At 35.0% G+C, this 23,844-nt stretch overlaps 1 protein-coding gene across 1 annotated transcript in view; it reads right to left on the bottom strand.

Annotated features, from left to right (window-relative positions):
* The window catches only part of LOC142354006 (endophilin-B1-like), a 35,397-nt gene extending 23,873 nt beyond the window's left edge, over positions 1-11,524 (bottom strand). The window contains exon 1 of the mRNA XM_075406257.1: positions 11,178-11,524. Coding sequence (XP_075262372.1) covers positions 11,178-11,222 — 45 coding nt within the window. The 5' untranslated portion in view covers positions 11,223-11,524. The remainder of the gene's footprint in view (positions 1-11,177) is intronic.
* Positions 11,525-23,844: the final 12,320 nt, after the last annotated feature.

Raw genomic sequence — 23,844 nt, 5'->3', positions numbered from 1 at the left:
CATACGACTATATCGACAAAACAGAAACGACAGTTGAAGAAAAGATTCAAAAAATCAATTACATCGTATTCTATTCCTTTAGAGGGTTTGATTTGTTCAGTTGTGTTTTCTTTTAAAAGCCAATAATGTGATATGTGAACTGTCGATAATATGATTGTGGTACGGTTGTACCATATTCAGTACATGTTTATTAATTTGTACTAAATCATTTGATGTTTGCCCTTGTCAGGCTATAAGTCATAGTTCAGCTACAAGTAATTTACCGCCGACTAAAAAGTCATTATTTCAGATTGTTCATATCCCCCACTTTTGATTAATTATTCATTCTCTTGAATCTTGTTTCTGAATTCAGTTGCATTCAATCTAGTCTGTTTTGCACTAGTCGAGATCCTATTGGATTTGAGGAGGAATTCCACTCTCACTAATTTTGTCTGCAATCGCAACGCGATTGTAGCTAAGTCTAAAAGTGGTAATCCAATAACTCAGTAAAAGTTGGATTCGCACCTCGAATCCATTCATCTAATTCTAAGTGGATTTGTGACACGAATTATATCTCTAAAGTCAGGGATATCACATGGCGCAGTCAGCAACTAAAGAACGTGCACTCTTGGGAATCGAGCCCTTTTGGGAAAAACCAACACTTGAACCTCCATTGCGATGGGTTAGATGGCAGATCATGCTAAAATTGGCTATCATGGCTAAAGAAGGAATTTCAATTGACACTCTCCTTGACGACCCTCCGGACAAGGTCACCCTACTCCCAGAACCTATTTACGAGGATGATGTCGAAAATAGCACAGCTCAAAGTGAACGAGATCGACGTAGCAGAAATGAACAGCTCAAAAATTCGTGGCTCAATAGATGTCAAAAAATAGAACTTGTTGGCATACTGTGTGGAGAAAAACCTTGGAAGTACTGTGATAGCAAAGCAGTCTCTCTAACATACCTCAGCTTGGGAATGGAAGGGAGACAAATATTTGGTTCGCAAGAACCGGGCATCCAGATCGATAGAGTGACAACAAAAGTTCTTTGGGATTGCCTTGATAGGGTGTTCACTAAGCAAAGAAATATCACATTTGATCGATACACATTTCTCACTCGAAAACAAATGAAAGGAGAACCTGTGGAAAAGTTCTACGGGTGTCTTCGAGAGTTGTCTCTAAACTGTGATCTAGGAAGTCACGAGGAGTCGATCATTCGGGATGTCTTCATTGCTAATATGCAAGATGGTGAAATCCAAAGGGAGCTACTCAAAGAAACACGGATGGCTAAAAAAACTCTTGAGGTTGCGATGAACATTGAAATGGGAATACAAAACCAATTGAAAAGTTCTGGAACTCCAACTCCCAACACCACAAATGAAATTTCAAGTCAATCGATAAATAGTGTTCAAGGATCGTGGAATAGAACCCGAGCATCGACAAACCAGTTTGTCAATCCTACGATTTGCCCAAATTGTGGCTATCGCTGGACTCCTTCTCATAGACAAAACTGTCCTGCTCGTGGAAAATCTTGTAAAAATTGTGGAATCGCTAATCACTTTGCAAAAGTTTGTCGCAAATCAAAACAATCTAGTAAACCAAAACCTAGAGTAAACTATGTAGATGACTCAGTTTCTGAGGCGGCTACAGTAGGTACTTCAACAACGGCGGCGGAATAAGTTAACAATATCAGCAAGCTCCTACAGCAGAAGAGCATTTACGATGCAAACTACGACTCCGATTACGATGATTATAACGATAACTGTGTAGCTGCAATTTCCATCAAAACCGACACTCGTGAGGTAGAACCCGTAAATTTAATCATTTGTGTTGGAAATACATACACAAAATCATTGATGGATTCGGGAAGCGTATGCACTATTGTAAACAAAAGTCTGCCGGACACAGTGCTGTCCGAATGCAACGAAATTATTGGGTACAGTCACCCGAAATACATGATCTGAAAAATTTTTCTACTGATATAATAAAGATTGTCGGTGAAATCAATACATCAATAAAGTGTAATGACTGGATAGCCACGGGCGTTGATGTAACTGTCGTGGAAGACGGTCACCGACCCATCATTGGACGAGATCTCTTTCCAAAACTAGGCTTTTCTGTTATTCAATTGAATCAAGTTGCAAATATTGATCAAAATCAATGTCCAATCAAGAGGCAGATCTCTTTTGATTTTCCAGATCTCATCACCCGTGTCGGTAAATTTTTAAAACATTCAGTAAAGTCAACATTTCATAATGAATTTACACCTACACACCAAAAAGGGCGACGAGTTCCAATTAACTTACAACCACTAGTTAATATGGAACTTAAAAAACTACTTGACGAAAAACACATCATAAAATTAAACAGTTGTTCAGATAAAAATTTTATTTCACCTATAGTCATTACAGTTAAAAGGGATAAAACAGTTAAATTAGCTTTAGATTCCAAAATCTTAAATAAATCTATTCATAAAAACAAATATCAAATGCCAAATATTGACAATTTGATTGACACAATTCAACAGAATTTGAATACATCCGCATCACAAGAAACAGCATATTATTCAACATTGGATTTGAAGTACGCATACAGTCAGCTTAAATTAGATCCGGAAACGGCTCAACACTGTAATTTTAATATTATTAGCGGTGAGAGAACTGGAAAATACCGTTTTATTACAGGTTTTTACGGTTTAACTGATATGCCAGCAGCTTTCCAAAAAGTGGTGGATTATACTTTAGTCGGACTTCAAAATACCTATTGTTTTCTGGATGAGATTATAGTAATTAGTTGTGGTTCTAAAGAAGACCACTTAAAACTTGTCTACAAATGTTTAAAGAAACTAGATGAGGATAATTTACGGATCAATTTACCTAAATGTCATTTTGCAAAAACTGAAATTGAATGGTTGGGACATAAGTTTAGTAAATCAGGAATAGCTCCACTTTGATCCAAAACAGCGGCAATCGCTTCCCTATCAGCACCTAAAAACTTAAAACAACTTCAATCTTTCTTAGGTTCTGTTCATTATTTAGGAAAATTTATCCCTAATTTGTCTCAATTGTGCCATCCCCTTCGTTCGTTATTAAAAAAGAACACAAAATTCATTTGGAACACTGAACATGACACACACTTTCAAGCAATTAAAAATAAAGTAGCAAACGCCACAGAAAACACACATTACAATCCTCACTTGGAAACGCGGATCAAATGCGATGCTTCAAGAGCGGGTTTAGGAGCAGCATTAGAACAACACTCGTCTACGGGCTGGCATACAGTTGCATTTACATCTCGTTTCCTCAACTCTAATCAGGAACGCTATAGCATTAATGAACTAGAATTGTTAGGTGTAGTGTGGTCTGCAGAATATTTTAAATATTATTTATTTGGCAAATCATTCACAATTATCACAGATCATCGAGCATTACTTTCAATTATGAAAGAACACAGGTCGAATAAATCTTATAATAGTAGATTAACACGCTGGATCGATCGTCTTTTACCTTTTGATTTTAATATCGAACATATACCTGGTGCAAAAATGAGGCTGGTAGACTATATTTCTCGCCAACCAAATCAAAAAGGAAAAGTTACAAACAAATACGATGAGGAATTTGTGGTAGCAACAATTACCCGCATTCGCGACGCTTTTGCTGCAACTTATGTAAATACCACACATCATACCTGTCAATCACAGCACTTTAACAGCGTCACTCACACACATTCCACACGTGCCTCGCATCCTCGCTCAACAAACTATTCCAAATTGCTTTCTGCCATTAATCGTAATACAACTCAGTTGCTTCTTGAAAATTCTGCAAACGCAGCACAAATCCAGTCTCTTTCTACTAGTAGTACAACACCAATTCAAATCCAATCACATCTCAATCCTCAATCAAACATATCTCATATCCATTCAATTGACAATCACACAATGAGCAGCTCTGCATCTAACCCGCAAACTCCCCCTACACACAGCTGGGTCACATTCCAGTCTACCCCTAATTCTGGAGTGAATACAACCAGATCATCTAATGAAGGCCAAACTTCCCCAAACTTGGATTTATCAAAAGAAGAGGTTTTCGAGAACAACCTCACCCAACTCTTCACGAAGGTCTTCTTGGCGGTCCTCACCAGTAAGGATGCAGTCCTGAAGGAAGTACGTGACTACATTCTTCAAAACGACCCTCAACGGTGTAAGGAAGTGAATCCTTACCTGTTCTCCTACTGGAGAGACCTGCATGTCCGCTCGGGCTGTGTCTGCGTGGACGAACGAGTAGCAATTCCGCACTCCATTCAAGACGCTGTCTTGGAAAGCCTCCACTTGACACATCCGGGAAGTTGGGGCATGATAACGCTCGGGCAACACGCGTTCTGGCCGTATATGCACCGAGAAATATTAAACAAAGCGGCTCAGTGCAAGCCTTGTACTGATATTGGTAAGAACCTTAAGCCTGTTATTCCGGCGTCTAAATGGAAACCTTTATTGTCATGTACAGAACCGAATGAAGAAATACAAATTGACTTTGGAGGTCCAATCACCAATGAAAAAGATCAAGATATCCATTTTCTTGCATGTATTGATCGTTTTTCTAAATATGCTTCTGCAGAAGTATTTGACAAAGCTAATGGACCAAATGTTCTTAAATTTTTAGACGATTACATTCAAATTCACGGTGTCCCCCGAAATATTAGATTAGATCAAGCACGTTGTCTAGTAGGTTATAAACTTAAAAATTTTTGTAAACAACATAATAATAACATACTCACTGCTCCTGCAAACGATCATAGAGCTATAGGATTAGTGAAGCGTTTGATACAAACTATTAAAAGACGCTTAAGCTGCATGAAATTAGACAATAGAAATAAAACATTCACAATTAAAGATGCAATAAAGTCAATTGTATATCAATTACTTATCTGTAAACAAAAGACAACAAACGTAACACCTTTCCAAGCACATTTTGGAAGAAAGCCAAATACACCACTAAGTAATATAAGTACACTACTCAAATCATCTAAATTATCATATGAAAACATTCTTCACCACTATTTAGATGCCGATACCATCCCTGTCGAAGACTACTTAGATGAAAATGGATGGGTGACGGGGGATCGAGGCGATATTTTGATTGAAGAGGCGATGCAAAAAGCGGGACGCCGCTATAATGGAGATCACAATAAATCTATCTCCCGTTTCATCATGCATCCCAAATTGAATAACCCTATCCCACGGACAGCGCAATCACTGGACCCTAAACTGGCTCGAAAAGCAACAAAGTGTTCCAAACGGGATCTTCGCGGACCCTGGGAAACCCTGGCCCCGGGTAGTACTGTTGTCCGTACTTCCGATACCACTACGATTATTAAGGAACCAGTAGTACCCGAGGTCTGTGTCAGAAACAGTGGTATTGCCAAATTCGGCACCCGTGCAGAACGAAATACAGACCTCTGGGAATACGCCAAACGACGACCTCTGCCATATGAGAAAACTACGGAGGAGAAGATTTCTCAACACACTAAAGAATTAAAGAAAAAGTTCCGCGGAGAGACTAAAATCCGCCATCGTCCAACTAAATCTGATGCAGCATCGGGAGTCTCCTCAGCGAACAGCAACATTTCTAAAGCAATGGCGTCTCGAAAACCTTGTAAGCCCCAAGCAGGAGGAAAGCGTTCTCGAAATACGTCTACTACTTTGAACACTTCCAATGCCTCGTCTGTTGCTGCCTCCTCAGTGACATCATCTGTTGCCTCCCCCTCAACCTCTCGCAATAAACGTACTCGCCGCGCTCCCGATAACTTCGGATTTGAGAGTTCGGTGTGCTCCATCAGTGATGATTCAGCCGCTCCTGTTCCTAAGAAACAAAAACCCGCGAATCCCGTTATAGAGACTATCATTCAGGAAGAAGCAGCACAGCCTCCTGTTCCTGATACATATTACGAGCTGAGAGTAGTGAGCCCTCCTGCTCCTCCTCCAATGGGAACATGGTCTCCTGAGAGCTACGAATATGAGGACTATGCACGCGAATTTAGTATGAGCGTCTTTGACGCAGAAAACCAGATTTGATTTAAAACCTCCAGACTATCATTGTTAATTGTTAAATTGTTCAAATTTGAATTATGTAATCGTTCATTTAAATATGGATTCGTATCACTCTTCGATTCATTTCGTGTTTGTGTTCGCTAAAAAAACTGTGTTCGTGTTGGATATACTTTAGTTAAAATTAATGTTGCTCATGTAACCATATTTCTGTGTTATTAATTTTGCGGGATTTGCATCGCGATTGTTCATTAATTTATATTGCATGCATATATTTTACCGTACCTGTTGAAAGTTTATATTAATTTTGTTTCCTCCTGCATTTGAACCACCTTTCCACTTTTCATTCGTCACTCCTCTGTTGTTGCTCACAATTCTTATTATTTATACTAACCAGTACATATGTTAATATTATCATAAATTTTACGCTGTTACAGTTGAAAATTTTGCTCAGCCCAGGATATGTGGTACGGTTTTACCATATTAAGTTCATGTTTATTAATTTGTACTAAATCATTTTATGTTTGCCCTTGTCAGGCTATAAGTCATAGTTCACCTACAAGTAATTTACCGCCGACTAAAAAGTCATTATTTCAGATTGTTCACATCCCCCACTTTTGATTAATTATTCATTCTCTTGAATCTTGTTTCTGAATTCAGTTGCATTCAATCTAGTCTGTTTTGCACTAGTCGAGATCCTATTGGATTTGAGGAGGAATTCCACTCTCACTAATTTTGTCTGCAATCGCAACGCGATTGTAGCTAAGTCTAAAAGTGGTAATCCAATAACTCAGTAAAAGTTGGATTCGCACTTCGAATCCATTCATCTAACTCTAAGTGGATTTGTGACACGAATTATATCTCTACAGTCAAGGATATCACAATGATGATGCAAAAAAAAACGTGAAAAATTGGCAAATGCCTAAGAATCAACAAAAAATTGTAAAATCAGGTAGACTTAAAGCCAGAAAACCGTAATTTAACGCGTAAAAACTCAATAAAAAGTAAATTGTAATTCAAAAGAAATATGAAGCATTCTTTTGTTGCTGAAACTAAGCTAGAATTTAACCAAACTAAGAAAAAATAGTGGCAAAGTTCAAAAGCCACTGATTTTTTAAAAATCAATTGCTTTTGATAGTCAAAACGACTTTAAATTTTTGAGCAGAAAGCTAGATACGTTATTTATGCACTGCTTAGAAATTCAATTGGACCTATCACCAGGGAGTTTCGATTTGAGTTGTTCCTTTTTTAATTAACATAAAAAAAATCGATTTTTTTTAAAAAGAAGACCGACTGATTACAGTCCAGTCAATTTTGGATTGTTTTAGATTGCAACAGTCCAGTACTGGACCAAAACTAGCCTTGTTTTTGCGGTTCGTCTATTAAGAACACTTAGGTTTTTCGAATGTTGTAGATGTAGATAATTTGTTAGTTAGAAAATCAAAAATATTTGATGCGGTTCTGATAATCACCGAGAACCATTAAAAAAATGGCAACATTTTGATTCCAGAGCACTATAAATAGAAGTGCAAGTAAGACTAGCCCCCTTTGGAGTTCAAAAAGATTGTGTTAGTGTTTTTTGGGTCTGTACTACCGGCAAATTGTTCAAAATGGACTAAAGAAGCTTATTTTGTGCAATCTTTGATAAAAAAGGCTGAATTTTGAGTAATTTAGATTACATTTTAGCCAAAAAATGAATAAAAATGGTCATAAATACTTGTGTTAAAATTTTATCAAACTTTAGCAAGATTGACAAAATTTTATGCATAACTTCTGGAAAAAGTGAAAAAAATAACCCAAATTGGTCTAATATTCACAAACATTTAAACCTCGAAAGCTCGCTCTGGAAGACGAAAATCAAAAAAATCTTTTTTCCACATTCTACGCTGGACTGGTTTTTTAATAACATCACTCACAACTCTGTTTGATGAATATATCGATCGGTCAAAATTGACTGAACATAAAAACAAAAAAAAGCCATTTGAGTTTATAGTTGCCCCCCCCCCTCAAGAGGGGTCGGAACAAAAATTTCTTTATTTGCATAAACTATAGAATTGCCTCACGAAAAAGTAGAAAAGAGATAGGTGTCAAAGGTACTATTTTTACTAAGACAAATAAATCCAGAATAATACCTGTTGAAAGATGGAACAGGAATATTCAACGAAAAACCTTATAATGTTAGTGTTGGAATTCGAAAAAATCTGAAGAAGTTTTACAAAAAACTGAGAGAAGTTGTTAAAAAATTAGAACAATTTAGGAAAAGTCTACTCAAGAGACCTGTAAGACCACAATCATTTATCGAATTTCTACGAACTGAAATTGTTGATCTGCATATTAACCAGTCAATTTTAAAATTAATTACAAAGTTTCGTGTATGAAATTTGTTGCAATAACAAAGAATACTTTGGACACTTGTTTTTAAACTCCAAAAAAATACTCAGATAATTAGAGATCCCTTTTCATTCTTAGCGGCTCTGCAAGAGCTTTTTTCAACTTGCATACACTTATTTATTTTACTAAACAACATGCTATAAATCAACAATAATGTGCAACCTTTTTTCCTAAAAATGAGGCGAGTACTTTGAGAAACTTTTTCAGAGAAATTTAAAGAAAAGCTAAGTTTTTGCGGTTTTAACTCAAAATTTGCAAAGAAATTACTCTAATTAATGGTTGAAATGGTAGAAAATGGTGAAATTTGATTTAAAATCCTTTGGAATGTGATCGCAGTAAATTTGATCTGAATTAATAGAAATCTTTTGAATATCAACTATAGATTTCATTTTTGTAATTTTGAAAGTTAATCAGATTGCGTTAAGTATCAACTCCTCTTTTTAAGGATCAAGTTCACGAGAAATTTATCAACACCGTTCATGTTGGAGTTTGAGTTCATTTTAGACAAACCTATTTTTAAATAAGGTTTTGAGGGTAAAAAAATCTGCTAGATCAGTCTTTTCATCATTACAGAAAGTTTCTTTTTTTGAATCACTTTTCCACAGCTTAACAGTTTTGCTTTTAACTTAGGGCGCATATTTTGAAACCAAAAACAAAAAGTCAAAGATTGTATTCCTAAACAGATTTTATACGCTTCTACTCAACAGATTGTATTCCTATTCCACTCAACATATACCAAAAGGATTAACCATATTCTTCCAAAGATATTGATTTTTCAGACACGGATCTCTTGGTAATTTTTAGTTTTTTTCTCATCAGAGTAATATAATAATTTTTAGAAATATGATCTGATCCGCTTTCAGCCCTAGGTTCGAAAAAAGGTTTTTCGTTGTTCTTCCTTTTGCAAACAAATGGATGCATTTATTGTACTAAAAACGGTTTCTATAGCATAACCAGACGGCTCGTGTGAGCCTGTGCGTATCACATTATGTTCCATCTGACCTCTCATTTTCTTCAAAGGATTTTTTTTTCTGTGGCGAAAAACTCTTTCGACTATCAGTTTTTCAGTTTTGTCAAGGTTAAACTTCTTAAACATTTTTCCGGATGAACAATGACGGTCAATAATATTGCAAAATAAAACAGCCTTTTATAATTTTAAAGGTCAACAAAAGCAATCAGTGGGAAAAAATTATCCTAACAAATACAACTCAAAAAAATACTCAAACAAAATACAGTGCCCAGTTTACGAACAAAAAATACCAAAAAAGTGTCCTTTTCTAATCTATTTTTTGCTCTAAAATATAATTGTCTCATTAAATTTATACAAATTATTTTATATCAGGATCAATTTGAAAATGTTTCTCTTCATAAGGTCACCCAATAGCAAAAAGTCATGAAAATGAGAGCAGTTAAATTTTGAAAGCAATATATACATTTGCAATCTTTTTTGCAAATTGTGTTTGTTTTTTTGCAAATTGTGTTGACTGAAAAGTGTTGCCCACTGAGATTATCGGAACTATTAATTTTGAAAATTATTTGAAGCATCACAAACAATCAACAGAATACAGAATTGAAAAATCAAAATCTGGGTTTTTCTCGTTGGATCATGCTTCCTGTTGCTCTTGACTCAAATATTCCATATTTGGTCAACGCTGTATAATTTCAGGCTTAGAATAAAGTTTTAGGATTTTAGGTTTGCATTTTTGTAAATTCCTAAAAAATTTTGATATTTCACTGTTCGAAATAATTACAATAACGTTCATTTACTGTGTTTGCTGGTCTGAGATATACAAGACACCAATGACACCGAAAATAATTTTTTCATGAGGCCACAGAAACCACTATGAAAATAAATAAATTACATCAAACCTGTTTTAGTTCTCTCTTTTTTCGCTAGAAAGAATGTTTTCATGTTTTCAATATTGTTCTTGTAACTCAATAAGAGTACTGCATTTGTTCATTTGGATACGATTTTTTATAAAATTAGACAAATTAATTACAAGGTGCTATAAAGTTTTAAAAATTAATTTTTGATTTCAAAGACAACGGAAAAAGATGATGGTTTTTCTTTTTTGTTGCTTTTTTATAAGCTTTCAATCATTTTAACTTTTCAATTCCCATGTTTGACAATTGTTTTGTGTTTTGGTTACATCTCGAGTCTCTTTGATTACACAAAAGGTAAAAGCCAGAAATGGTTACCAAGAGAAGAAAGATCCCGTAAAAAGCAAAAAATCTTTACTAGTTTTTACTTTCTTTTTCATTTAGTTTTTTAGTTTTTTTGATTCCTTATTTTTGATAAGGAAATTTTCAAATAAATTTGTTTTATCCAGTATAATTATGTTTATATACTTTAACAAAATTTGTAAACATTTTTGCTTATTTTGTCGAAATTAGTTAATATCCCCTTTTGACACCCACCCCCACCCCGTCACCAAATACTATTCCTTTGTTCCAGTTTTTTCTTTCAAATTTTGAACAGTTCCCCTTTCTCAGCCGGTAATAAAATTTGAAGATTTTTTTAATAAAGAATAAAAGTATTCTCAAAAGTATTCTTTAAGGGCTCCAAAAAGGTGTTTCTGTTTTTCCTCTACGATGCGTAAACAACAAAAAGTTAAGACTGAAGAAAAAAGCCGGCCTGGCATATATTCCTCCATTTTGAAAAATACGTTGGAACAATAACGCCCAGAACTCCCCGTCCTACCTCCTGGGCTGGTGTCTTATTTCGATCCACCAGTGAAAAAATAGAAATATGTGCTACAAACCTTGGCCCTGTTAAACATAGTGCCCATACTGTCACCAAATGACATCTTCAGAATTTCAGACAAAAGTGTGTCTCGAAAAATAAATAAAAACTAAATTGAATAGGTCAGCTTTTTGAAGCAGTCCTAAATATTTTAGAAGGAGTTGATGAACTGAAAAGTGTAATGCAAAATGGGTCAATGAAACGAAAGTGGGTAATGAAGTATATAACGCTTCAAAGACTGAACTATAATGTCTAAATATTCTGAATGTTTGTATTGAATTGAGGTCAAAGTGACCTGAAAACTTCAACCACACTGAATATTAGTTTACTGTGTAAACTATTCAGTTTCGTTTCTAGCCTAAATGGTTGTTAAATTTATAACTAATGAATAACTGAATCTAGTTTAGATAATTTTACACTCATTCTAACCAAGCTTGTGAAACAAATAGACAATGTATAATATGGAAAAACGGATGGTATATTGTTCAATAATTTCATTTCAAAAATTATGCCATTAGAGTTGTTACAGCCGCAATTTTTGCACAAATTTGCAAGTTTCGTATTTTTTTTATTGAATAAAGGAAAAATGGTTACATGTGTCTGTGTTTCTCAAGTGCGACATTATTTGACAAAAGAGAAAAAAAGTGATGAAACTAGAATAACACTTTTTAATAGATGTATTATGGCGCATTAAAAGCAAACTATAGACACTAGACAGTTTTGCATTTTTAAACCATTATTATGATACAATGAGAAACATCGATGATCGTTTGAATCATTTAAAGTTTGAAAGACACATTAACAAAAACACGCTACATTAACAAAAGTCTAAGCAGACGTTCCTTAAAAATCATCCACAAAGTGTTTCAAGAAACATTGGATTACTATTATTCTATATCGTATACTCAAAGTTATTATGGCAATCTTTCCATTGAATCCAACATATCACTTTTATATCCAATATTGATAAAATTTTCTCAAAAACAAAATATCAATTTTTTTTACAAAGTCCCAGTTAATAGTGAACAAGCAAAAGACAGAGTATTTAGTATTCAGCAACAGGAAGAGTTAGCAGATACTGTTTTGAAAGTCGACAACGAAAAAAAACAGAATCAACTAGTTTGAACTATCTTCTTGGCGTAACTCATTGATAGCAAGAAGTGAAGAAGATACTAAAAGTTTTGAATACAAAAAGCAGTAGCTTGCCGCAAGAATCAAAGATTACATTGATGAATCCAATTGTAGTGAGTCACGTACAATAATCAGCATTAGTTCTGATGAGGATGCAAGAAACATTAATCGCAAATTGGATAACAATTGAATTGGGGAATAAAAAGCTGTTTTCATACAGCCCACAGCATATAAAAATTAATTTTTTCTTGCAATGGGAATAAAACAACATGACATGAAAGTTACGTTTGATATAAGAGAAAACAATAAATTTTTAGCTGATTTTTTGCTGCTCAACCCATTCCAATTCATAATAGTTTGCTTTCTAATATCAAACTTAAAACTACATTTGGAGAAAATTTTGGAAGGAACTAAAAAATTGACATGCAAAATGTCATTGTCAGCATCCGATTCTAGTTAACACTTACACTGTAGTTCTTCACGCTGTACAGAAAATAATGAAGCAAAAAAAATTAAACTTGTCTTTACTACATAAAGGTTCACTTTTTAAATAACTAGATTAATATTTTTTCAAAGATGAAGACAAATTCTTGATTGTACATTGCATCTTTACAATTTGCATTTTAATCTTATGTGTATTAGAGGAAATTAAAAAAATTTTAAAAATTATTTGTTTAAAAAGACCCTTTTGATTAAAATCGCTGCTTTCAAGCAAATCTTGGTAAATCGTGCAAATGATTTATAAATCTAAGGTGCAAAATTGTTTGTCAGGTGATCTGCGCTCTTATTGGCTCCAATTTGAGCATTCATTTTGAAACTGGTGTACTCATGTAATCATATGACTATTTCCGGCTTTCTGTTGGCTTCGTTTAATTTGCATTGGTTATTGTGTGGTTTCTCCGTCAGCGTTCGTGGATTCTTTTTGCCTGGCTCTTGTTTCGAGGTTGATATTTTAAACTTGTTGCTGTACTATATCAAAAATCATTTAAAAGTTGGTTTGCTTTTAATGCGAGTGCTGAAAACACATTTCCTGGTATGTTTCTGATGCTATCTCTTCCCGAGTCCGGCTCGGATAATAATTGTGCATGATCTTAACACCATTAGCCATGAAAATTACAACTAATAACAAATAGAATAGATATTATGTCACTTGGAACACTTATTTTTTTAAGCGGTTTGAAATTCAGATGTTAATCTTGCAAGAATCGGGCAAGATATTGCAAGATTAACATTGTCTTGCATGATCTTGTAAGATTAGCATTTTTTTGCCAGAATCTTACAAAATCTGGCAAGATTAACATCGTGCTGTATTATCTTGCAAGATTAACGTCGTCTTGCAAGATCTTGCAAGATTATCATCTTTTTTTGCCAAAATCTTGCAAGATATTGCAAGATTAACATCCGGTCTGGACCACGGTTGTGTTCTGTCGGCCTAAGTTGTTGCTTTTTTACTGCTTTGTAATCACACTTAGAATAAAATTCTCGAACGGATAGTTTGTTGATCCGATTGTCTGCAGTGATATCAATTTTCTTTTCGTTGATTTTTCTAGACTGGTGAACAATAAATTTTTTGGGGATTTTTTTGTTGCTCAATCCATTTCAATATATAATAGTTTTCTAGACTGGCAAACTATAATTTTTTAGCGGATTTTTTTGTTGCGCAATCAATACCAATTTATAATAGTTTGCTTTCTATAATCGGACTTAAAACTACATTTGGAGAAAAGTTTTGAAGGAATTAAAAATAATTGATATGCAAGATGTCGTTGAAAGTATCCGATTCTAGTTATTATTTACAGTTTAGATCTTCACGCTGCACAGAAAAAAAATGAAGCAAAAAAATTTAAACTTGCTTTCACTACAGTAAGGTTTCTTTAAACAACTAATTAAATATTTTTTAAAGAGAAACATTCCTGACTGTACATTGCATCTTTTACAATTTGCGTTTTAGTCTTATGTTTATTAGAGATCTGTACGTGTATTATTTTCAAATTTGTTGTTTTCGTTGATCTTTCTAGACTGGCTAAATGTTGCTTTTCAATCTTGTACAAATAGGTATAGCCTTCATTCGTCTGAGTGGTGTGTTTGAGTTTTTAGTGTTGTGACGATTGTCTCATTGCTTTGTAAGCGCCTGAAATCCTTAAACTTTGCCATTCTAATGATTTTTGCTGGGTATTTTATTCTGGGTATCCTCTTTTCTGGGTATTCCTCTTTTCTTTCTTATTCTTGTTGCTGTAACTGAGATTTCTTTTCTTGGGGCTGTACTGAGAAGTTCAGCCTTTAGTTTTTGTTGTTTTTTTGTTAAATGTGCTATTTCAGTTTTGTGGACGGTTAGCCCACTTGACGCTCTTACGGAGAGTTTTGTATCAAAATATAATTTGAACACGTTTTAATACAAAATTTGCTGCCTAAGCTTTTCTTTTATTGGTTCGCGGTTCGAGAAAAAATTGGAAAAATTGCAAGATGAGCGGTGAAAAGGTTTTTTTTCACCGCAAATTTCGTGCATAATTTTGCGGTGAAACGCGGTAAATGAGGTCAAGTTATGTAAGTTCACCGCTAAAGTAAGCGGTGTCCTTACAAAAATTCACCATATTTCACCGCTAACTATAAGTTACCGTCCTTGCACGAATGCGGACCTCTCACCTCCTGCATCTCAACCACTCCTTCTTCCACTGCGCCACTTCTCACTAAAATTTAGCCTACTTGTTTTTAATTTAAATTAAATTCACTCTACTTTTTGTAAAACATACGCGTTGATTTTTTGTAAGATTAGGGGTGAAATTACAAATTTAAGCAGTGAAATGTGGTGACTTTTTGTACCTTCACCGCTTACTCTAGTGGTGAAATTACATAAATTCACGGCTTAAAAAAGTTTCAAAAGGATGTATGATTATTTTTGGGTACAATTTCCGTGCGTATTTATTAAATGTATCTTAACTTCGTTGAACAGAAGACTATTCGAGGCGTTTTCTAAGCGGTGAATTTATGCTGTTTCATCACTAAGTTAAGCGGCGAATTTCATCGCATTCACCGCTTATCTTACATAATTTGGAAACTTTTTTCAAAGCTGTAAATTTATGTAATTTCACCCCTACCAGGCGATGAAGGTTTGTTTCACCGCATTCACAGCATGATTTGTAAAATTTCACCGCATTCGCCGCTTATCTTACAAAATTTACCGCATTCACTGCTTATCTTGCATAATTTTGCGTTGAATGGCGGTGACACTTCGACCCGGGGTTTTGGTCTAAAATGTTTTCATAACTATTGTATTTCATTCCATCTAATTGTCAAGACATTCCTGTCCAATTGGTTTTGCCCGTCTTTTCTAGTTTGTTACCTGGTCGCCACCAATCGTGCCATTGTCCTTCTGCCCATTGTGTTGCATGATCTATATCTGATTATTTCAGTTATACGCAAAGGGTGTTAACCAAAATGTGGACAAAATTGTTGAAATATTTCGTGAATGAGTTCTGTCGTCGAGAGTATTATTTTTGTCCATTATTTCGGAAGGAATTTTCGTTTAGATTGTAACCCTGGTTTTTTACACAGTTTTATTGCAAGCCTGTACGTAGCAATCTACGTACACAAAATGTATGTGTTTATCGGTAAGGAAGCTTCTATATTTTTTCGTCTTAAAAAATGGCATGTTCTGGTTTAAAGGTCTTTTTGAATATTTTGCAGTTGATTGTTTTTTATGTGTTTTTTTCCGTTTTCGCGCCTAATTTGTTACTTTTTATGATTGTTAGTTTCGAATATCGGCCTAGCGAGACGATTTGAATATTTTGTTTTGGGTTGTTGATACAATGGTGCGTAAAAAATTGCAGTCCTTGGCTAATTATATAAGTATGACCAATGCGGGTAGTTTGAAGAGCTGTGAAAGACCCGGTGAAATTCCGAGGTACCAAATTTGTCCTCTACTATCACTAGCCCCATTCAGTTTTCAGTTACTTGTAATGTTTGGAGATAATCCCTCACCTAGGTGTCAAATCTTTTTTGGTCGTTTCCCTCCAAATTAGGGCCTTGGCCTTTTCTACTTAGTGGTCTTTTCCAGTTCATCGTTTTTGCTTTGTGTGGTTCTCTCTAGGATATGTTGGATTTCTTTTTACGTTTTCACTTCTTTCTGATTTTCCAGGAGTTCGGCTTAGGAGTTGTGTCCATTGTATGTTCAGTTAATAGAAAACCAATTATGGAGTACATTGATGTTATGTTGTAGATTTAAAAATGAAACTTAAGATTTTTGATTTGATGAACAATATTGAAACTTTTTTCCAGTTATCAATATCTCAGATGTGTTTTTGTTTGCTATTTCGTCTATTTCAAATTCTATTTTTGTTTCTGGATATCGAGTTACCCGTCAGCTACTTGCTTTGGTGCCTACAGTTTCCATCCTTTCTTCGTAATGAGTGGTTGGATCTTTTCTGCTAGCGCCCCCCCAGCCTTATAGCCATTAAATTTGCACCCTCCAAAATATAAACTTTCGCGAATTGTCAGAGCGATATTTGCATTTCATTGAAACAAGAGTGTCTAGGTAGATTGAAGGCACTTTTAGAATAGTTAAGAAGTTTTAAAAAGTCAATGCAGAAATTTTTAATTGCTTACGTTATGTGCAACAAATTTTAGTTGAACACGTAATACTTTCAAACCATAGCTGTGCTAGCTTTTTGTAAATGCATATTGCTCATATATGCTTACGTATAAGATTACCTAGCTTTAACAATATGTTTACACATATATAAATGGGGGTGTCTAACTAAGCGCGGGGGGCGCTAGCAGAAAAGATCCGAGTGTTTTTAGACTTGATGGCGCCAATTTGGTTTTGTAACTTTGATCTAAATAGCTTATAATTAATATTCCTGTGAAGTTCATTGTCCACTTGTTGGCAATTTATTTTGCGTAGTCGGAAAGGTTAACTATGGATATTTCACTATAATCATTTGCCTGTTTGGCTTCCTGGTGATTCTTGCGTGATGAGGGTTCTACTTCTTTTCACCCGGATTTACTTAACCCCCTATAATTTAACCCCGTGTCTAATCACCCCTCAGTAACTTAACCCCGCAATTTATTCAACCCAAAATCAGTTTACCACCGAAACCTTTTTTTATCTATTTCGGCATCCGAGAGAACAATTAGGAAAGCTAAAGTTTAAAGGACTTAAAAAACACAAAACTACTGACCTTCAAGAGTGCGGCATTGAACAGCTTGCGTTTGTTTAAAATTAAAGAATAATGACGAGACTGCTTTTTAGAACAATGCCTTTGATCGAAAAAGAACACTTGAAAAGTCTGACCTATTTTATGTTGCACTTTCATTTGAATCAAAAAAGTTCAAAAACTGTTTTAGTCTAGAAGACGGAAGAACCGGTACTTTTCAAGTGAAAGGATGTAAGCTCAATTTTAAAACCTACTTCCTGAGCAGGCCTAAAATAGCAATTCAAAACTAAATTCAACCGTGTATTTAACAGAATTTTCATTGAAATCTAGATTGATTTGTTTGCTAGCAGCTACGCTGTGCAAGCTACATATCTAAATGTTGCAAAACTGTGTTCCCAATTAAGGGTCCGATCATAGGGTTAACGCCCGGGATCAAAATCCCTAATGAGTCACGATATGAGGCTTCGACGTAACTCTGTGATGACGCAAGGCGGGCGCCAACTCGAAAGTATTAAGATGGATTTCGAATTCAAATTAACACAAAAACAAACATAATAAAAAACACAACAAATTCACAACTAAGTCAAACTGGCAGTAGCTCTGAAAAAATGAATATCAGTTTCATCCCTGTAAAATTGCATCAAGTTTTGCACTTTCCCATTCAAGTTCTCATACTTCTTCTTCTTTTGGGAATTTGTGACCGGATGAGGCATTCAAAAAGTTTAATTTTTGGACCGCAGCGTCTTTTTGTAAGTTAGCCAAAAGTTTCCGAATTCCGAGATGGGATCCGCTGAAGAAGGCATGTGTACCATAATGCCAGCCCTCTACAGCATTAGCTGTTCAGGCAATTCCCTCAATGGCTGTGTCTCTTTGATTCCAAATTTGTGGGGGAAATGTGGCAGGACGGTTCAATATTGGACACTTGATATAATTTGTTTGGAAATATAAACAAAGCTTGTCTATTTTCTCAATAACGAAGCTATCTAAATTCTGCTGACCTTCCACATTAGTTATTTCCTCGACAATTAATTCAAAAGACGTTTCTATTTGCTCATTTTTTTCGAAAGCTAGAGCAGGGATCATTTTAAGCGCCAGGGCCACTTTGTGATTTTCTGACACCATCATTTTTAGTCCAAGTTATTTAAATTTTCGAACAAAATTTTTTTGTTAAATGGAAATAGCAGCCCGACAACAATGAAGATGGATGATGTTTCTAAAAAACATTAATAGGGGCAATTTCAAAATCCAACAGAACCTTATCCGGTTTACAATTGGGGGCAAAGGTTTCTAAGCCATCAAGTGGTCGGCTGTACGTTTTTTTCGTTTTGGTTGGGAAGGAGGGCATATAAACCAGCAGGGGCAGTACCGAGAGCATATACATGAAGGGTGTATATTTGATAGAAGTTTTTGGTCGATAGTTTAAACGTTCCATCCCCAAGACAAAACTTGGAGCTTTCGAGAACCGATGTCATATAGGGATCACCAAAAACTAAAATACGCTCGTGGTTATCTCTTCCGCTGTCATATCGCCAAAACTCTTGAAAATTATCATGTATAGCAAAATGCTGGTCCGATGGCTCATGAATTGAAACTGTTTGTATAGCCTTTCTCAAGCGCTGCGAGGTGTGTATTAAGTTTGGTTTTGACGGCATCTTATACTGGGTCAAAAGAACGTCAGTTACTGGTAAAATTGCGGAAGCTGCGGCTGCTGCGGGCGTTAGGTTTTTATTCAGGGCTTTGATCTCTATTATAACTTTTCGTGTCGCCAGTTTCCAATCGAAGCATTATGATTGTGCTCACCGTTCACGCGAATAAATTGGTCATTTTGTCTTAAAACGGAAACAAGGCACTTGTAACTTTGATATTTTGAGCAATTCCAGGCAGTGTTAAACTTATTTAATCTTTTAACAACTCATGGCTTCTACCACCAATACTTTTTTTTGTTTTTGGAAGAAATAGTAAACTCAAAGTCGGCAGTTATCATGCTGAATTCAAAATGCAATAAAACAAGAAATGTTTTGGAGTTCCATCCACTTTTCAATTGCTTTTAATTGCCCCATTAAGGATTAGATTAGATAACTATTTCGCTCATTGTTATAGTTTTGCATTAAACTATTGTGTCGTTAGCTCTATGTCCCTGACAATTATGATCCATGAATTTACAGATTAAAATCGGGGTGAAATGATTGAGGTGTGAAAAGTATGTTCACACCTCAGTCATTTCACCCCGATTGTTATCTCCATTAATTAAAATACAGTTAATTGAGGCTTAATTATTCTCAATTATAGGAAGCTTAAAATCGGGGTGAAACAATATAGGGGTTAAATAATTGAGGGGTTAAATGATATAGGGGTTAAAAAATCGGGGTTAAAGTATAGTGGGTTAAAAGAATAGGGGGTGAAAAAACAGGACACCGTGATGAGAGGTCGGTGATTAACAAAAATCGTCATTTACGTTCAGCATATTCCATATTTAGTCAATTTCTGCATGTCTTTGTCAATATTTGCTTCTTAAAAAGACTCATAAGTGCTTTCTAGAGAGTCCACCGTCAGTTTTCTACAGAGAAGATGTGCTGATTGTATTCGACGTCATTGACAAGGGCTAGCGTCTATAGTTCAATTCAATATGGCGTATTTTTTGCCTCGTTTAATCAAATAGGGAGTGTATCATTTGTGACAATTGCAATTTCTAATAACCGATTCCCATGATTTTATCTTTGTGTCAATGATTCTATCTTTGAGTCTTTTGTACTGGTTTTCAGTGGCTTCTAATTTGAAGATTAGGTTCGAAGTCTTTTACGGTCCCATTTCTTGTTAAAAATTACTAACTTTTTTCTAGGAGCTTGGGATTGAGATCTTCTAATGCGGTGTTCTCGGAGTCAACTTGGTTTGTTTTTTTTTATTTTTCTGTATACAACTTTTATGTGATTTTTTTCAAATTATCTGCTTCATTATGTGTTTGATTATCATGCATTTCAGTAGTTCGGTAGTTTTTTGAACTTGGCGGCTAAAATTTTTTTTTAGGTGTTTTTTGTTGGCTTAGAAAAAAGACAGCTGGGAATGGAAGTATGTTGACGTGAAAAAAGAGAGATATTTCAATTTGCTAAGAGGTTATCTACCCATTTGTCTACAACTCCATCCCGTTTCTAAATTGTTGCAATCGATTCCCATACAATTTCGTGAGGTTTCTCCGATTTTTTAATTTTTTTTGTAATTCATCAAATGTTTGGTTCATTTATCGGTAAGTATTAGCTGGTGTTCTATTCTGGAGGTTTTAAGGGAAAATTGCTTTAATTAGGTTATTTTTCGATTTCTTCTTGTCTCTGTTCTGAAACTTGCAATTTGTTCTTTTTTCTTTGCACGCATATCAAAGTGCTATGACCGAATGCTTCGCCTTTTTTGCAGTTTAATGATTTTCTAATAGGACACAACTTTCCAATTTCGATATCCAGTTTTTGCAACTTCTCAACTATTTGCTGTGTTCTTTGTTTCCGAGTTTTTTAAATCATGGAATCGTTACTAGAGGAGTTTGTTAATCGGCTGTTCTACGTTCCACAGAAAGGCATTTTTAAGGTCATGAAATTTCGGTTGGTTTGTACTCTTTGGCAAGTGATATTGTGGATGTATAAATATCTTTCCCAAAATTGGGTTCAATCTCGTGTATTTCATGGCTATCTGGTATACACTGAGAAAAATATTTCCGGTATTCTAGCGGGTTTTTCTCCGAATCGCCACTGTATCCCGTATTAGTCAAGGCATTTACAGGGACAATAAATGGATTCAGCTTTGTTACTGCTATAGCCGGGTCGAACTGGGGTGCAGATTAGGTTTAAGTCGAGCTTAAGTCTTTTTTATGGAATATTTGAGTCGGGAATGGTCTTTTCATACCACTTTTTGGTCGAGCATGACAAAACAAGAGATTCGTGGGTTAGTTAATTCATACCAGCCAGTGACTTAACGCATTCCACGCATGATTGTATAAGAACATTGCGGTCATTTTTCTTACTTGTCGACGCTAGTGGCCGCTTATCTTACACAATTTTGTGTTGATTTTAGCGTAGATCTTACATAATTTTTGCGGTTTCTAAGCGTATACTTTAAATGATTTTGCGTTTCTAAGGGTAGTTTTTTATATACTTTTCTGTTGCAGTTAGCGAAGTTTTGATGTTCTGCAGAAATTTGTTGGGTTGCATTAAATATTAACTTAAGTTTAAAGGAGTTTCTGGGGTCACTTTTGATAAACCAAAATCCGTAACCTAACCCTAGCTCCAACTCTCACGTACCAAACTATTTCCCCTCCCATAGTACACAATTATCCCCCACGTACACAAAGAGGTCCCCTCCCGCCTACCTCTCGCCAAACCCCCCAACGCCCAGGGACATTAGCGTTGATGCTGTACAAATTTGTGCTGAATGTGGCTTTGATCCTACATAATTTTGCGATGATTTAGGCACGAATATGTACGATCTAAGCTAAATTCAACGCAAAATATATCAGATCTACGCTGAGAAAAGTAAAATTATGAGGAATTGATGGTGAATGCATTAAACTAATCTAAGATTCACAAAAAAATCAACGCAAAAATATGTATGATCTACGCTAAATTCAAAGATGAATTATAAGTGATCTACGCTAAATTTTACACGAGGTTATGTAAGATTGGTGTTGAGTGCGTTGAAGTATATGTAAGAAATTCGCTAATTTCAACGCATAATTAAGAAAGATCTAGGCTAAGTTCAACGAAAACTCATGTAAGATCTACGTTAATTTCTTCGCAAAATTATGTAAGGTCTACACTATATTCAACGCAATTTTATGTAAGGTTTACGCTAAAAGGTTTTACATAATTTTGCTTTGAATTTACTACAGATTTTACATAATTTTGCTTTGAATTAATCGTACACCTTATTGAAATTCAACGCATTCACCGTTGATCTTAAATAATTTTTCGCAGAATTTATTGTAAATCATACTTTATTTTGCCTTGAAATTAACGTAAATCTTACTTAAATTTGTGTTGAATTTCGCGTAAATCTTACAGAATTACAACGCATTGATCGCTAATCTTACATAACTTTTTGTTCAATTTAGCTTAGAGCATACAAAAATTTGCGTCGAATTTAGGGTAGATTTTACATAATTTCAACGCATTTAACCCCATTCTTAAATAATTATGTGTTTCTGAGCGTGATTTCCAAGCCTGCAAAGTTTTGCGTTGAATTAAGCGTAGAACTTACATATTTTTGCGGTTTCTAAGCGTATATTTAAATGATTTTGCGTTTCTAATCGTAGTTCTTAAGATTTTTTATATCCTTTTCCGTCGCAGTTAGCGAAGTTTTGATGATCTGCAGAAAATTTCTGGGTTGCATTAAATTAAAACCTGAGTTTAAATGGAGTTTCTGGTGTCACTTTTGATAACCCACAATCAGTAAACTAACCTTAGCTCCAACTCTCACGTACCAAACTATTCCCCCTCCCATAATATACAATTATCCCCCACGTACCCAAAGAAGTCTCTCCCGCCTACCTATCGCCAAACCCCCAACACCCAGGGACCTTAGCGTTGATGCCGTATAATAAATACTAAAAACAATTTTTTGTTGAATCGGGCTGTGATCTTACGCAATTTTGCGATGATTTAGGCAAAAATATGTACGATCTACGCTAAATTCAACGCAGAAACATGCGAGATCTACGCTGAAAAATGTAGAATTATGTAGAATTGGTGGCAAATGCTTTAAACTAATGTAAGATTCGCAAAAATAAAATCAACGCAAAAAATGTATGATCTACGCTAAATTCAAAGTTAAATTATAGATGATCTACGCTAAATTTTACACGAGGTTATGTATGATTGCGGCTGAGTGCGTTGAAGTATATGTAAGAAATACGCTAATTTCAACGCATAATTAAATAACATCCAGGCTAAGTTCAACGAAAACTCATGTTATATCTACGCTAATTTCTTTGCAAAATTATGTACGATCTACACTATTTTCAACGCAATTTTATGTAAGATTTACGCTGAAAAATTTTACATAATTTTGCGTTGAATTTAGTGCAGATTTTACATAATTTTGCGTTGAATTAACCCTTAATCTTTCAGAAATTCAACGCATTCACCGCTGGTCTTAAATAATTTTTCATTGAAATTAGCGTAAACCATACTTTATTTTGCCTTGAAATTATCGTAGATCTTACTTAATTTTGCGTTGAATTTGGCTTAAATCTTACAGAATTTCAGCGCATTGATCGCTAATCTTACATAACTTTTTGTTGAAGTTAGCTTAGAGCATGCAAAAATTTTGCGTCGAATTTAGGGTAGATCTTACATAATTTCAACGCATTTAACACCAATCTTACCTAATTTTGTGTTTCTGAGAGTGGTTTCTAGGCCTGCA

This window comes from Convolutriloba macropyga, chromosome 15 (assembly GCF_964194025.1).
Source record: "Convolutriloba macropyga chromosome 15, txConMacr16.3, whole genome shotgun sequence".
NCBI classification, from domain to species: Eukaryota; Metazoa; Xenacoelomorpha; order Acoela; family Convolutidae; genus Convolutriloba; species Convolutriloba macropyga.
This window is presented reverse-complemented; position numbering and strand designations above follow the sequence as displayed.